Source organism: Lissotriton vulgaris, chromosome 4_1 (assembly GCF_964263255.1).
Source record: "Lissotriton vulgaris chromosome 4_1, aLisVul1.2, whole genome shotgun sequence".
Classification (NCBI taxonomy): domain Eukaryota; kingdom Metazoa; phylum Chordata; class Amphibia; order Caudata; family Salamandridae; genus Lissotriton; species Lissotriton vulgaris.
Window position 1 is genome coordinate 125,781,317 of NC_141691.1, and position 17,218 is coordinate 125,798,534.

Consider the following 17,218-nt stretch of genomic DNA (forward strand, 5'->3'; position numbering starts at 1 on the left):
ATGCTTGTTATAAACCGGATTCCACAACGAGGATTTCCCAGTTTTGGGTGCTGATAAATGCTCAAGTTTGTCAATAGTGAGCTTAAAAGATAGTCCTCTCAACATATTTCAAGAAAGGGCCTTGGCTCCATGTAAGATGGTTGTGAACAAGCCATAGTGACCCATTACATCCTCTGTTTGAAGTAATGAGCAGCAGATTGGAACTGCAGACCTTTGAAGAGGTTTGCAACTTCCTAGCTCAGTGGTCCTACAAGTGCAGATGACTTGCCATTTGTATTGCATATTACTTTTACATGTGTTAGTCCAGGCTGAAGTAGGGTTTTAACTTAAACATTGGATGTTTTATGTTGAGTAAAAAAAAGTTACTTATGAGTAACGTATTGTTTTGTTTTTTCAATTTTAGGTTGAAAACGTGAAATTACTAGATCGGTATAACAGTAAGAAACCAGCCACAGGAACGTTGTACTTGACTGTCACCCACCTGATCTATGTTGATGCCTCTGCAGAAGTAAGGAAGGAAACGTGGGTAAGTTATTCAATCAATGTGGTTTATTTAGGTTTGCTTCTTTAAAATGTGTGTGCTGTTTTTTTAAATCAATGTTGTGCTCTTTTATGGAAGGTAGTGTTTAGGGGAAATTCAGAATAAAAGCACGGATCATTACTGGGCTCAGGATACAGACTCACTCAGAAGGCCCACTACCTTCTATGCCCATAGGCAGGAGGGTGAAAAAATAAATTGCTATTTGAGAGCCTTTTCTACTCAACAGGGCTTCAAAAGATGCCCTGCCAAGCTGCAGAAGAGCAGAAGAGGGGTTAGCTCCCGCCTCAACGGACTTAAACACAAAAATTGTCGTCTGCCAAACTCTGTAGACGGGCATTAGCAAAGACAACACGTCTGGGTTTAATGTGGTAACACCAGATTTGCACATAAAAGCCAGACTCATCTAAGAAACGGAAGGTATCCCTCCTTTTGTTTTAATTTGAATGGAAGTTTGGGTGGCAAGGTAACTTTCATGAAAGTCCTTCTATTGTTTTTTTGACATGGAAGGAAACATTGAACTATAATAAAGGGCCACTTGCCACCCCAACTTCATTTCTCATAGAAACAAAGAGGGCTGTAGTGAGGGCAAGATAGTCCTCAATACAAAACTGGCTTTTTTTATGAGAAACAAGCACTGAGAGAAGGGCAGACTTGCCCACATTTCTGTGCATGTTGCTGTGGGACCCTGCGAGGGTGAGAATTAGTGGGGCAGTGCAAGTGATGGAGGGGTAATGATTGCAGAAACATGAGAGTGCAAGAGAATGGTGAGATGAAAGAAGTGGTTGGAGAAGAATAGACTTAAGGAGCAAGTGGTGAAAAACCAGGCACAAAAAATGTGGGGGGAGGAAGGAACGAGGAACGGCACACCAAAGTGCAAGATATTAACTTTAACTGAGAGTGAAATACTACACTGGACTGAACAAAGCCATGATTGGCAGAAAGAGGTTGGTTGGTTGGCTGAAACGTCGGGGCCAAAGCTCACTGTAAGTATGTTTGAAAAAATAGGTCTGTTAAAAGCTGCTCTTTAGAACACAAAACCTTAAAAATTAGTTTACTCTCATTCTTCTCACCGCTTCTCTTTCAAACCATGAACCAAATGTTTTAGAATCCTTGCCATACTTCAGGTCCACTCATGACTTCTCTGTCTTGGTGTTTGGTGAGTGTCATGTGATTAATCCCAATGACATTAATATTGAAACACTGTTTTTTTGGTCTCGCCTAGGCAGCGCTTGTGCTGTCTCTTCGAGACATGCTGTATTCAGGTATGGACTTTAAGCTCCGCCCATTTTCCTCCCATCTTTTTAATTGGCTCCTGTTGCTGTTCTTTGTAAATGGTGGCTTTTGAGTCGTCCGTAGGGTTAGCAGTCCCTCCTTAGTACCTGCTTTTCTCCTGGTGTAACCACCAAGAGGACTGCCTCTTGGTGATCCATAGTATATGCCCGATCACCTGGGGGCAATGCGCACATTGGTTGACTGTGACGAGTTGCGCTGCTTGACAGTATTTGTGGATGTCTGGCAACACTATAGCACCATCACAACAGTTGCGGGTCAGTTTTGTGAGCGCTATACGAGGGGCCTTCCTAACCCACAACTGAGCCCTCAGCTCAGTTTCTATTGAACAAAAATATACATCAGGACTGGGAATGGTATATTCTGCTGCACGTATAGAAACCTCGGCAGTGCCATCATCTTAAATAGAGCTGCCCTTCTAAGCAGGGACAGGGCCAAGGTCCTCCAATGGCACAAATCTTTCTTGAGACCCAGTAGGGGACTCTGGAGATTATGGTCAGCAATGGTGTCTGGGTCAGTGGTGACATAGATCTCCAGATATCAGAAGCCTACAAGCGCTACCTTTGCTTCAACATGTTAGGTTGCCACGGGGCACCCCAGCTGAAAACAGGTATAATATATTTTTAAAGGGCTACAGTTAATTAGAGATCCCTACCTAAGTCCAGCATCCTCTTTTCATATCTGTTTCCTCAGATTATCCATCCTTTTCTGTTTAATGCCTCCTTAATGTTAAAACTGACATTTTGGTAGAGAACATTTTATTTTTTAAGTCATCAGTTTAAATGTATGTGACCATATTATTTAGAATTGCTGGGAGCTATTTGCAGACTTATGTATTTAAAATGAAAAGATGTTTGCTCCTTTAAATGATCGGCTGTTGGGACATTTCCATTTTTAGGTCGATTGATCCAGACTGCACAAGCAGTCTGGTTGCTAAATACCCGTTGTAGGCTTACGAATAATTTACAGGGGCTTACCATTGGTTGGCTTTACTGTCCTATTCTCATTTCATTGCTTCATATTTGATGGCTTTCCTTGTCCATCTTGTTTGTCCATTTTCTGGAGCATTGCCTTTTTACCTCTTGACCGGCTAGCTTGTGTTCTTCTGCTACTACCATTTATGGAACTACTAGTTTCTTTTTCTTTAAACACTTAATGATTGGATGTGTTTTGTGGCTCTTCTCCACCTCTCGTGTGTGCTGCTTTTCCCTTCACATCCACTCCCCAGAGCAATCTGTGTTGATCCCCTATCCCCAGTGCGTCCCATTGCTTAGTCACAACCTTGCGTTCTGAGCTAAAATACCATTTGTGTTGGAGAAAGGGCACACTTTTCCCTGATGACTGTTGCCTGAACCGGATCATTGATTACTGGCAATACTAGAGTGTTATGTTATGCCCGCCCACTGCAGCAAATGGAGAACAGCTGGGCCCAGGCACAAACTTAGATATTGCGGTATACTCCAGTAGGATACTCACTGTAGAGCTATAAAAACACACATTTCTCCCACATGGAAAAACTGTGGAAGGCATAAATAAGGGCTCCAGACCCCTCTTTCCTTTTACATGTGGCCCCAAAAGAGATTTAAAAGAGTACAGTGAGGAGGAGAGGGACGTGCAAATGAACATTCTGAATGCATGGGGTGCGGTCTTTACTGCCTATCATACAAATGAATCAACATGGTGTCCTCTGAAGTGGAAAGGCTTTGAACCTTAGAAGAACAGCAGCCAGCAACGGGGTGTTCGCACATAAACACCCTAGGTTGCTTTTTAAATGGACAAAACAGTCCACTAATTTCTTCTGAAATAGAAGAGAACATGGAGTCTTGGAGCTGACAAAGCTAATTTGAGTTAAAGAATAATTCTCACTGCCTGACTTTGTCAGAGGTCTGGTCATAGCCTGTCAGCTGTGCTTCATGTTCTATATATAGAAGATAAGAAGGTGTCCATTCATTTCCAAACTTTCTTAACTCTTCTGATTGCCCTGTCCCCTGGTAGGTACTGTGATGTTTGGGCCCTCAGGAGGTGATCGAATTTTTACACAGGTTGTAAAAAACCTACCAAGAACTTATAGGGGCTTAAAGTCCGCCCTTGCTAAGCTTTGGTTGGCTTTATTGTGAATCTCATTTCCTTGCTTCTTACTCAGTGGCTTTCATTGCCTCATTTTGTCCCCTCTTGTGTTTGTCCCTCCTCTTTACCATGCTTTCGATTTTGCTGCCTTGTGTCCTTCCACCGCTCAATTGTAGGGAACACCTTTTTCTTTTTGATATAGCACTTTTCCATTGGTCTCCATTGTGTCTCCCCAAACAGCTACTTCCATGTTTGTCTCTTGTACCCCCCCGCTCTCCGTGTTGTCTCTCAAATGTCTCTCCTCTGACTCCCTATGTTGCTTTCATCCTTGTGTGCTGATCGCTTCCTCAAGTGTTTCACCCCAATTTTGTGCTCCATGTTTTCTCCCCTATCCTCCTTGTACTTCTCCCCTGTGTTGCTTTCTCTCTCCACCCCGAGTTGATGTCTCTCTTGTCTTCTGCGTTACCCACCCCAACTTCCTGCTTCTCTTTGCCCCCCCACGCCCCGCATTAAAATTATTTTTTAGCACGTTTGTTCAAAAGAATCATACCTTTTTTGTTCTTTGCTGATCTAAGTGGTATCCGCCATCTTTGGTTGGTAAATAAAAACAAAAAAACAGCTGTGAAGCATGTGCGCGACAGCAGAATGTGTCCCATCATTGCACCTTATTTAGGTCTCATCTAATCCATCCCGTAGGGATGGTGGGCGAGATTATAGTAAGGCTTCCGAAAAGTTTCCCCAAACTGCAGATTTGATACAGTTCATGTGAGCCAGGCGCGTGCACAGATCCAGCCACATCCCACACCATGACTCGGCATCAGACTTCAAAGGAAGCCGCTCCTCCCCTCCCCCCAATCAGACTTCAAAGGAAGCCGCTCCCCCGCCCCCCTCCGCGCAATGCGATAGCTTATTTTTCTCGCGTTTGGACTTTTAGAAAAAAAGGCACCGACTGTTGCTTGCCAGCAGAGTTTGCTGTCTAGCAGGCTTTCCCATACGAACCGCTTGCTCTTCCTCCTGTCATGCCTCTGCTCATGTCTAATTTACGCTCTTTTTTTCTGCACACTTGTGTCCTCTTGTTTGTTCTCTCTAGCATCACCCTCATCACACTGTCCTAACGAGTCTTCCTTCTCCCGCATGTGACCCTACTTGCACCCTCTCAGATCCATCTTCATTCTTTTCTGCTTTTCCCTGTTTCCGCCACACACTCAACTCCTTTGTGTCTTCTTTCTGGCCTCTTTCCTACTTAACTTTTCATCCTTTCTCCTTTAATCCCATTTCCACCTTACAACCCCTTTGAGCACTGTTACCTTAACATTTGTGTTTCTCTCTGTCTTACCATGTCTCACCATTTAATTCGGACCCTTACACCTCCTCACCCTCACACCCCCTCCCCCTCACCCCGTCACCCTCACGCACCCTCACACACCCTCACCCTCTCAACCCTCACACCCTCACACACCCTTACCCACCCTCACACCCTCACATCCCCTCACACACCCCCACCCTCACACCCCCTCAAAACCCCTCACACCCCCTCTCAACCCCTCACACCCCCTCTCAACCTCACACCCCCATCACCCTCACACCTTCTCACCCTCACACCTTCTCACCCTCACACACACCCCCTCTCTCACACCCCCTCACTCACACCCCCTCACTCACACCCCCTCACTCACACCCCCTCACTCACACCCCCTCACTCACACCCCCTCACTCTCACACCCCCTCACTCACACCCCCTCACTCTCACCCTCGCACACCCTCACACCCCCTCACCCTCCCTCACCCTTACACCCCCTCGCGCCCACACCCCCACACCCCTCACCCCTCACAACCCCACACCCTCACCCCCCTCACCACCCTCACACACCCTCACCCTCACAGCCCCCACACCCCTCACCCTCACCCTCACAGCCCCCACACCCCTCACCCTCACAGCCCCCACACCCCTCACCCTCACACACCACCTCACTCTCACTCACCCTCACTCTCACTCACCCTCACTCTCACTCACCCTCACTCCTCCTCACCCTCACTCCTCCTCGCTCCCTCACTCCACCCTCACTCCCCCTCCCCCTCACTCCCCCTCACCCTCACTCCCCCTCACCCCCCCTCACCCTCACCCCCCCTCACCCTCACACCCCCACACCCCCTCACCCCCCCTTACACCCCTTCACCCTCACACCCCCTTACACCCCTTCACCCTCACTCCCCCTTACAACCCCTCACCCCACACCCCCTCACAACCCCACACCCTCACCCTCCTCATCCCCCTCACCCCCTCACACCCCCTCGCCCCCTCACACCCCCTCACTTCACACCCCCTCACTTCACACCCCCTCACTTCACACCCCCTCACTCACACCCCCTCACTCACACCCCCTCACTCACACCCCCTCACTCACACCCCCTCACTCACACCCCCTCACTCACACCCCCTCACTCACACCCCCTCACTCACACCCCCTCACTCACACCCCCTCACTCACACCCCCTCACTCACACCCCCTCACTCACACCCCCTCACTCACACCCCCTCACTCACACCCCCTCACTCTCACACCCCCTCACTCTCACACCCCCTCACTCTCACCCTCGCACACCCTCACACCCCCTCACCCTCCCTCACCCTTACAACCCCTCGCGCCCACACCCCCACACCCCTCACCCCTCACAACCCCACACCCTCACCCCCCCTTACACCCCTTCACCCTCACACCCCCTTACACCCCTTCACCCTCACTCCCCCTTACAACCCCTCACCCCACACCCCCTCACAACCCCACACCCTCACCCTCCTTATCCCCCTCACCCCCCCTCACACCCCCTTACACCCCCTCACTTCACACCCCCTCACTTCACACCCCCTCACTTCACACCCCCTCACTTCACACCCCCTCACTCACACCCCCTCACTCACACCCCCTCACTCACACCCCCTCACTCACACCCCCTCACTCACACCCCCTCACTCACACCCCCTCACTCACACCCCCTCACTCACACCCCCTCACTCACACCCCCTCACTCTCACACCCCCTCACTCTCACACCCCCTCACTCTCACACCCCCTCACTCTCACCCTCGCACACCCTCACACCCCCTCACCCTCCCTCACCCTTACAACCCCTCGCGCCCACACCCCCACACCCCTCACCCCTCACAACCCCACACCCTCACCCCCCTCACCACCCTCACACACCCTCACCCTCACAGCCCCCACACACCCTCACAGCCCCCACACCCCTCACCCTCACAGCCCCCACACCCCTCACCCTCACACACCACCTCACTCTCACTCACCCTCACTCTCACTCACCCTCACTCCTCCTCACCCTCACTCCTCCTCGCTCCCTCACTCCACCCTCACTCCCCCTCCCCCTCACTCCCTCACCCCCCCTCCCCCTCACACCCCCTCACCCCCTCACCCCCACACCCCCTCACCCTCACACCCCCTTACACCCCTTCACCCTCACACCCCTCTACACCCCTTCACCCTCACTCCCCCTTACAACCCCTCACCCCACACCCCCTCACAACCCCACACCCTCACCCTCCTCATCCCCCTCACCCCCCTCACACCCCCTCACACACCCTTACACCCCCTCACTTCACACCCCCTTACACCCCCTCACCTCACACCCCCTTACACCCTCACACCCCCTTACACCCTCTCACCCCCTTACACCCTCTCACCCTCACACCCCCACACACCCCCTCACCCTCACACACCCTCACCCTTACACACCCTCACCCCCACCCTCACAACCACACACCCTCACCCCCTCACACAACTTCACACCCTTACCCTCACACCCCCCACCCTCTCACCCCCACCCTCTCACCCCCTCCCTCTCACTCCCCACCCTCTCACTCCCCACCCTCTCACCCCCACCCTCTCACCCCCACCCTCTCACCCCCACCCTCTCACTTCCCCTCACCCTCACTTCCCCTCACCCTCACTTCCCCTCACCCTCACTTCCCCTCACCCCCCCTCACCCTCATTACCCCTCACCCACCCCTCACTCCATCACCCCCACACCCCCCACCTTCACAACCCCACACCCTCACCCCCATCCCCCTCAGACACCCTCGCACCCCCCAACCTCGCACCCCCCAACCTCTCACCCCCTACCCTCTCACCCTCTCACCCCCCAACCTCTCACCCCCCAACCTCTCACCCTCACAACCCTCTCACCCTCACAACCCTCTCACCCTCAGACACCCTCACCCACTCACACCCCCTTACACCCTCTCCAGCATAACGTACCAAAACATAGCATAGCAAAACACAACAACGCATAGGATAGCAAAACAAAACATAGCAGAGCAAAACACAACAAAGCATAGCGTAGCATAACCAAATATAGCATAGCATAACCAAACATAGCATAGCATACCAAAACATAGCAAAACATACCAAAACATAGCAAAACAAAACAAAGCATAACATAACATAGCAAAGAAAAACATAGCATAGTATATCAAAACATAGCATAACACAACAAAAAATAGCAAAACAAAACAAAGCATAACATAACATAACATAACATAGCAAAACAAAACATAGCATAGTATATCAAAACATAGCATACATAACAAAACATAGCAAAGCTTAGCATAACAAAACATAGCTTAGCATAACAAAAAACAGCATAGCATAGCATAACAAAACAAATCATAGCATAGCATAACAAAACCTAGCATAGCATAAAGCAGAGCATAACAAAACATAGCATAGCAAAACAAAGCATAGCATAATGAAACAACAAAACATAGCGTAGCATAACAAACCATAGAATAGCATAACAAAGCTTAGCATAACAAAACACAACAAAATATAGCATAGCATAACAAAACAAAGCATAGGATAGCAAAACCAAATATAGCATAGCATAACAAAACAAAGCATAGGATAGCAAAACAAAACAGCATAGCATAACAAAACATAGCATAACACAACAAAACAGCATAACAAAACACAACAACATATAGTAGAACAAAACATGGCAAAACACAACAAAACATAGCATAGCAAAACAAAATATAATAGCATAGCAAAACATAGCATAGCATACCAAACACAAAACATAGTTTGGCATAGCTTAACAAAACATAGCATAGCAAAACAAAGCCTAGCATAGTAAAACACAACAAAACATAGCATAGCATAACAAAACTTAGCATAGCATAACAAAGCATAGCATAGCATAACTAAACACAGCATAACATAGCGTAACAAATCAAAGCATAGGATAGCAAAACATAGCATATCATAACAAAACCAAACATAGGATAGCATATCAAAACATAGCATACAGCACCACTCAGCCTCACCACAACATCACTCAGGGGCACCACAACCTCACTATGTGCTACCACAGCATCACTGAACGCGACAGCATCACTCGTTCGCCATTACAACATCACTCGGCGCCACCACAGCATCAATCTGTGCAACCATTCAACAACAACTGGTTCAAATATGTTCTCTCAATGTTTCAAGCTTTATTACAAATGCCACAAAAAGATGTTAATATTTCACTTCTGTTCTTGGGTTTTAATCCCAATAAAATACACTGAACATAATCTTCACAAAAGTTATTTACCAAAGTTTAAGCTATTGCCATTATAAATTGCAATAACTCTTATTTAAGTATTAATTATTAAAAATAAATTAAAGCCATTGTTATTTGTAATATCAATACATCCAAGTCATGTTAATACAATACATATTGCATTACAAATGTTATAGGTGTCACATTTGCGAAAGTTAAAACTATTGGCATTGTAAATGACAAAGCTATTAATTTCGCTATTTTCAAAACCAACACATAAATAACAAATTTGTCATTTACAATACTAATAGCTCAAACTTTCCTAATGCGAGACCTATTCCATTGCAAATGCTTGATTACTTCGCTTCCAGCAATGTTGAACAACAGACATGCTTCTATTTAAGATGGCTAAAAGACATTAACATCGAGCACCCCAATAGCTCTCGCATTTGAGACCGATTTGCTCTGCCAATTCTTGTTTTATATATCACAGTGAAGTTCACCTTTGAAAATTGGCTGACAAGGAACATGACACCCATGATCACATAATTTGGTGAAATTGGATTGAACTTCAGGTCTGGCTATTAAAATGTCGACGGCATAAACACTAGGTCAAGTCTCATCTGTACTTGTGTACTCTTTGCCATAGAACTTAATCTCCCTACCATTCTTTCAGCCAACAGTTTGGCTATATCTTCAACTTTTAAAGTCTGCATATGATGTAAGCACAGTCCTATTTCCATGTGTATATGATTGGGGCAGCACCAGGTTTATTATTATCGAGGTCTTGTATTGCAAGTCTGTTTATTTTGAAAGCTATATATTTTTGGGCAGGTTGTTCTGCCTTGCTGAGGAACAGTTTACATTTGGGACAGAAAGTAAAGCAAAACAATCTATCTTTTTTCTGTTTAGGTAGAAAGCTTCCAAGAGAAAACAACATACACAAATGTATGGGCTGAGGAGTTAAACAGGCATTGCTGTAAGAGCAACTTTGAAAGGGAAGAAAACAATTTTATATATAGGTTGCTCAAATTACCAACTAGAACTCCCCGTGTTTTTGGATATTGGTCTTAAACGTACAGATTACCAAGCAATCCTAAGGCCTTTGTTGTATTGGGTAAGGTTATGGACAACCCCGGAGTTGTGTGACTATAAAAGTGGATTGAGAGAAATCATCCAGATTGATGAGTATAAGAAAATTGGTTGGTTAAAACACATTTCCTTTTGGTGTATCAGGTTAGGATTGTCCCATTATTGGGAAGAACCCCAGAATATGACACCCCTGTGTAAAAAGCTCTTAAAGTCGATTTTCTGGTCCTATGTCAATGGCGAGCTACTTCATAGCTCATCCACTGGCACATTGACCCAGAAATTCTTGATTGGTTCAAATACAGCATTATCCTTTACATTCATGGATGAGATAGGACCACCACTAGCAAAAACGTTATACCTGCAATTTAGTTTTGGGGTGCTTCAGACGAATGCTAACACATGCAGATGGGGGGGGTAAAAATGATAATGGCCTTTGTATCCTCTGCTCCCAAAAGGCAAAGGAAGACGATGTCCATTTACTGTTTTTTTTGTCCGGTCTACAAGTCACCTAGGAACCGTTGGATTAGACCCCTCTGCAATAATATGGGCGTTAGGTCATATAAAGAGGCAGAGCATATAATCAAGTCTAATATCTCACAACTGGTAGTGTTTTGCACAAGTAGGTTTTTATTTAACGTGTACCTCATTAGAAAAAAGCTTGGCTGCAAGCTGTAATGCAGTAATGGGGTCCGTAGTCTTCTCTAACCTGTATAAGTAGTATAGAATGCACTGAGTTCACTTTCTAAATGTGGTTTTTAAAGATTTTAAACTCTGGGTTTTTAATCTGGCTTTTAAATTATGGAATATAACTTTTTATTTAAATTATAAAGTGAGATCTGATGTTAACATAGTATTGTAAAATTATTGATATGGATCAATTGTTATTTGCCCCATTTTATTAATTGTCACCTGTTTATGTGACTATTTGTTGGCAAAGGGCACTGTATATATTGTCTGTAAATGTTTTTTTTTCTGTACTTCCTGCTTTTATGGCTATATTAGCTGAAATAAAGTTGAAACAAACAAACAATACAGTTTCAGTTTGCAGACGGCATAACCAAGAGATCTTGTAGAAATCATTACTTGAAAATATATTTGTCTGAAGTCAAACAGAGTGTCAATCTCCCTTTATTCAATACTCTTTTTAGGGTGTACTTGGCAGATTTAGCAAGTCACACACCCTTTGTGCAGTTGTAGATACTGAGATAGTTGTAGACTGCCAGCACTGTGTGTTCCACCGTCTTAATTAATTGAACGTGCCTTCTGCAGATTAGTAGCAAGTTTCACCCTCAATCTGCTGCTTATGGTCCGAGCAGGAAAATTAATACAGCATGAAAAAATAACACCTTGTGTGCGACCTGCTATCTGGTCATAGATGTGGGGGTGGGGGGCGGGAGGATGGGGCGGCTGGGGCGGCAGGGGCTACTTACCCAACTATCCTTACTGTAGGTGGAGTAGTGTCTGTGCTCACCAAGCATTTGTTGAAAGGTGTTATAATGGACTGGGAGGGAATGCCTTCTTTAGGCCTTGTCTACCAGCTACTAACATTGAGGCAGAGGAAATCATTGTAGACCCACTGTGTTTTTTAGGTCGAAGTCTGCCCAGCGCTGCTGTCTGGCTTGCTCACATCTTGGGGACATTTGGGAAACTTCCTCTACACCAATGGACTCTACGCCACTACACCAATGAACTCTACGCCACTACTCTATCCCACTGCACTCTACCCTGCACCACTCCACTCTAGCCTGCACCCCACCACTTTACACCACTTCATTCTACTCTGAAACAATCTACTCTATACCACTTCACTCTGTGCCACTGCACACTACGCCATTCTACTCCACTTTATGCCACTGCTCTCTACGCCACTCTACTCGAAAACATTGCACTCAGCACCACTTTACTAAAAACTAATGCACTCTGTTGTGCACACTGTGCCAACTACTCGGCACCACTGCACTCTATTCCACTATACTCTATTCTGCAACACTCTACACCACGGCAGCCTATACCTCTGCGCTCCACGCTGTGTCACTACCCTCTCTACTCTGTACCACTCGATTCTCCTATTCCACTGCGGTCTACGCCAATGCACTTATCACCACTTTACTCAAAACTGATGCACTCTATGCCAACTACTCTGCACCCTGTGCCCCTGTATGCTATGACACTCTTTCTACTCTGTACCACTATACTCAGCACCACTCTAGTATGCATCACTCTACGCCACTGCACTCAATGCCACTCTGCAAGACTGCACTCTCCGCCACTGCACGCTACGCCAATGTACGCTACTATACAACACTCAAATATACGCTTCTCCCCATCATCCTTATCTATTTTGCACCCCCGAACTCCATGTGGGAAGCGAAGCCCTTTCATCTTAATTACTAAGCCACTTCTTGCTTCATGTACTCTACACTATTCCACTCTACGCCACTGCACTCTTCCCTGTCCACTCCGCTCCATTATATTCTGAAACAATGTATTGAATGCCACTACACTCTAAGTCACTGTGGTCTATGCCAATGCACTCCACCACTTTACTCAACACCAATGCACTCTACACCAATCTACTCTGCACCACTGAACTTTACGCAACTTCACTCTAGACAACTCCACTCTAGGCCACTCCAGGTCACTCCACTAGACTCTACTCTAAGACACTTTACGATACTCCACTCTGACTCTCTGCTTTTATAAAACTCTATTCCACTCTACTCACTACTTTGCCGCTCTACAACACTGCTTGGCTACTGCGATGCTCTATGCAACTCCCTCTATGCCACTCCATGCCATCCAGTCCTCTATGCCACTCCACCCTCCTACTCTACTCCATTATCCTACACAACTCCACTATGCAACAATCTACTCTGCTCTACGCCACGCTACTTTACAATACTATACTCCACTCAAAGCAACCCCCCCGTTTCTCCACTCTGTTCCAAACCACTCTATGACAGACTAGTCCCTCCATAACACTCCACAACACCCTACACCACTCCACGCCACTCCAAGACACTCTAGTTCGCTCCACGCCCCTCCATAACACTCCCGTGTACCCCACTACCCTATAGCCATGCCGAAGAGCAGCCACTGTGGTGTACGACATGGCTAAAACATAGTGGCACAGCCAATAGCTCTTGCATAGGCCAGACCTATTGGCTTTACCAATTCTTGTTTTTTAATCAGCAAGTCCCCTAGGCTCCTCTCTTAATTTAGGCAAAGGCACAGGCACCTGTTATTTTTTGCTCCAACTCTGTTGGAGACCTGAACAGAAACCCAGCCTTATTTGAACTTTGAAAGTGTTTTTTAGGTCTCGCCTGTCGATGCGCATGCGCATCGAGCTTGCGGGACTATGGGGGCTTAAACAGTCTTAAACCAACCTGCAAGGAATCGTGGCGATTCCTTGCAGTGCCCGTGAAATTCAAGCTCAATGCGCATGCGCATTGAGCTTAAAAGCGCGTGCACATGCCCCCAGCCGCCTGCCTTGCATGTATTTTCCCTCAGGCGCACTCCTCCCACACCCCCGCTCCGCCCCCTCCCCTGCCTGCCGTGTCGCATTTCTTCAGTTCCCTCAGCCGCATTCCAGGCCCCTGCTGCTTTCACACCCTCTCCCCGCTCCACCCCCTCCCCGCCGTGTCGCATTTCTCCTCCCCCTCCCCTTCTCTGCCTGTTTCAGCCTTCTTTCCTTTCCGTCCATTTCGCTTCCTCGCTCTTTATTTTCCCTCTGCTCTTTCCTTTATTCTGCATTTCTCCTCCCCCCCTCCCCTTCTCTGCCTGTTTCAGCCTTCTTTCCTTTCCATCCATTTCTCTTCCTCGCTCTTTATTTTCCCTCTGCTCTTTCCTTTATTCTTTTTCTCTTTCCTTTCAGATTCCGTTTCTTTCCTTCCCCAGTTTGTTTCTTTTTTCCTGTTCCATTTTAAACCTATTTAACAATTCTTCCCTTACTCATCGTTTGTTCGATCTGTGTGACTTTGCCGACTTACACCTCCCCTCCCTACTTTCTGCCCTGGCCCCTCCCCCTCTCCTTGAGGTGATTTCGGCATCACCCTCGCTCATAGCCTCGAATCCATCACCCTGCTTCCAGTATGCACACCCCGAGCACGTCCTTCGAAACACATTTCCATTCTGTCCATTCCTATGCATCATTCATTTATCACGCAGACACCTCTCAGATCCGTTTCAAAGCCAAACTGCAACTTTCTTGCATTTCAGTTCTAAATGATTTTGTAACGCAGGGCTGCATACCTAAACTGAATGTGTAGTTCTACAGAATTATGTAGTGCACACTAATTATCTTATTTAGATGAACATTTCTTTTAATACATTCTTTTAACTGCCAAATGTCATGGGGATTTCACAGAAGAATACAACACAGTATGTTTTGCAGCATGTCCAAGTGCAAAGCAAAGATGCACTGTCGTCATGCCTCCCTAATCCGAAATTGCATTAATAACTTACTTAAGCACATTAAAAAAAAAAGCTCACAGTAGCATTAGAAAAATAAAGGAATCGGATTCGTTTTTTTTTGTTTAGCGCAGAGGAAACACCACATAGATGTTGCCCTTTTGTTTCTGAAAGGAACAATGGCATAGCGCCTGGTTGCCTCCTCCCTCTTTTACACGCAGCCGGTGAAGGACCAGGACAGCTGATGGCTGTTTTACAGGGGCCTAGACTGGAGGGGTTTGGGGGAGGGGTTGAGTAGGAGGTGCATACTCTAACCTGCCCAAGACATCTGCAAACCGTGATTCCACACAATGGTGAGTGGCTTTAAAATCACTCGGACCCTCATATCACATTGGGGAGCGAAATATAAAAATGTGCATACTCTAACCTGCCCAAGACATCTGCAAACCGTGATTCCACACAATGGTGAGTGGCTTTAAAATCACTCGGACCCTCATATCACATTGAGGAGCGAAATATAAAAATTACGAGTACACCAAATCAAAAGGAACTGTTTGGGTCCAGGTTCAACATCATGCCAAGATTGATGTTAATCTGTAGAGCTATTCTAGCTATATTATATCGCTAAATCTTAAAAATGAACTGACATTTTTGTCAGCCCCACATTTGCCCTTCTTAACCAAATATGCCCTAAATATGAGAAATGGACTTTGGTACCGATGCAATTTTTCCACAAAAATTCGTGAAGATTTGTCAACAGGGTTATTGGTATTACAGAATGTATTTTCTTTAGACTAACTAACACTACAGTTTTTGTATTGATCAACATTTCATACTGTTAATAAATCCATCCCATTCACAGGCTTAATAGTGTTTTGTAAATCAGCAAAACCTACCTCTCCGCCCATACTCATGTATTTTTTTAAAAGCTAGACTTTGCAGTTCTCATGTTCCTACAAGCATGAAATGAGAAGCACATCTCTGTGCATTCCGCTTCTACAAACAGCTATTTTTAAAATATTGTACAAGGAACACTTTGGAAAATCCTTTAAAGTCGAACAGGCATTGAAAGCAAAAAAGCAAGGAAAACATAATGTGCTGCAATTACCACCACCACCACATCCACCGCATCCACCTCCACTGCATCCACCACCACATCCACCACCACCTCCACATCCACTTCCACATCCACCGCCACATCCACCGCCACATCCACCGCCACATCCACCGCCACATCCACAACCATATCCACCACATCCACCACCAACACATCCACCACATGCACCACCACCGCATCCACCACCACCACATCCACCACCACATCCACCACACCCAACACCACCACATCCACCACCACATCCACCACATCCACCACATCCACCACCACATCCACTGCATCCACCACCACATCCATCACCTCCACATACACCATGACATCCACATCCACCATGACATCCACCGCCACATCCACCACCACCACATCCACCACATGCACCACCACCGCATCCACCACCACATCCACCACACCTACCACCACCGCATCCACCACATCCACCACATCCACCACCACATCCACCACCACATCCACCACCACATCCAACACATCCACCACCACCGCATGCACAACCACCACCGCATCCACCACCACATCCACCACCACCACCACCGCATCCACGACCACCACCACATCCACCACCCCCACCACCACCACCGCATCCACCACATCCACCACACCCACCACCACATCCACCACACCCACCATCACTTCCACCACCACATCCACCACCACATCCACCACCACATCCACCACCACCACATCCACCACCACATCCACCACCACATCCACCACCACATCCACCATCACCACCACCACATCCACCACCACATCCACCACCACATCCACCACCACATCCACCACCACCATATCCCCTAGATCCACCACCACCACATCTATATGTGTGTATGTGTATGTGTGTGTGTGTGTGTGTGTGTGTGTGTGTGTGTGTGTGTGTGTGTGTGTGTGTGTGTGTGTGTAGGTGCAAATGCAATGTTCTTCCATTTTCGTCACAATAAAATACACTGAACATAATCTTCACAAAAGGTATTTACAAACGTTTAAGCTATTGCCATTATAAATTACAATACATTTTATTTAAGTATTAATTATTTACAAAATTAAAAGCCATTGTTATTTGTAATATCAATACATCTAAGTCACGTAAATACAACACACATTGCATTACAAATGCTATAGGTGTCA

At 46.5% G+C, this 17,218-nt stretch overlaps 1 protein-coding gene across 2 annotated transcripts in view; it reads left to right on the forward strand.

The window, feature by feature from the left end:
- MTMR8 (myotubularin related protein 8) overlaps positions 1–17,218 on the forward strand; it is a 682,512-nt gene that overhangs the window by 61,142 nt on the left and 604,152 nt on the right. For both annotated transcript variants that reach the window (XM_086918376.1, XM_086918377.1), the window contains exon 2: positions 404–526. In XM_086918376.1, the coding sequence (XP_086774502.1) occupies positions 404–526 (123 nt within the window). The remainder of the gene's footprint in view (positions 1–403; positions 527–17,218) is intronic.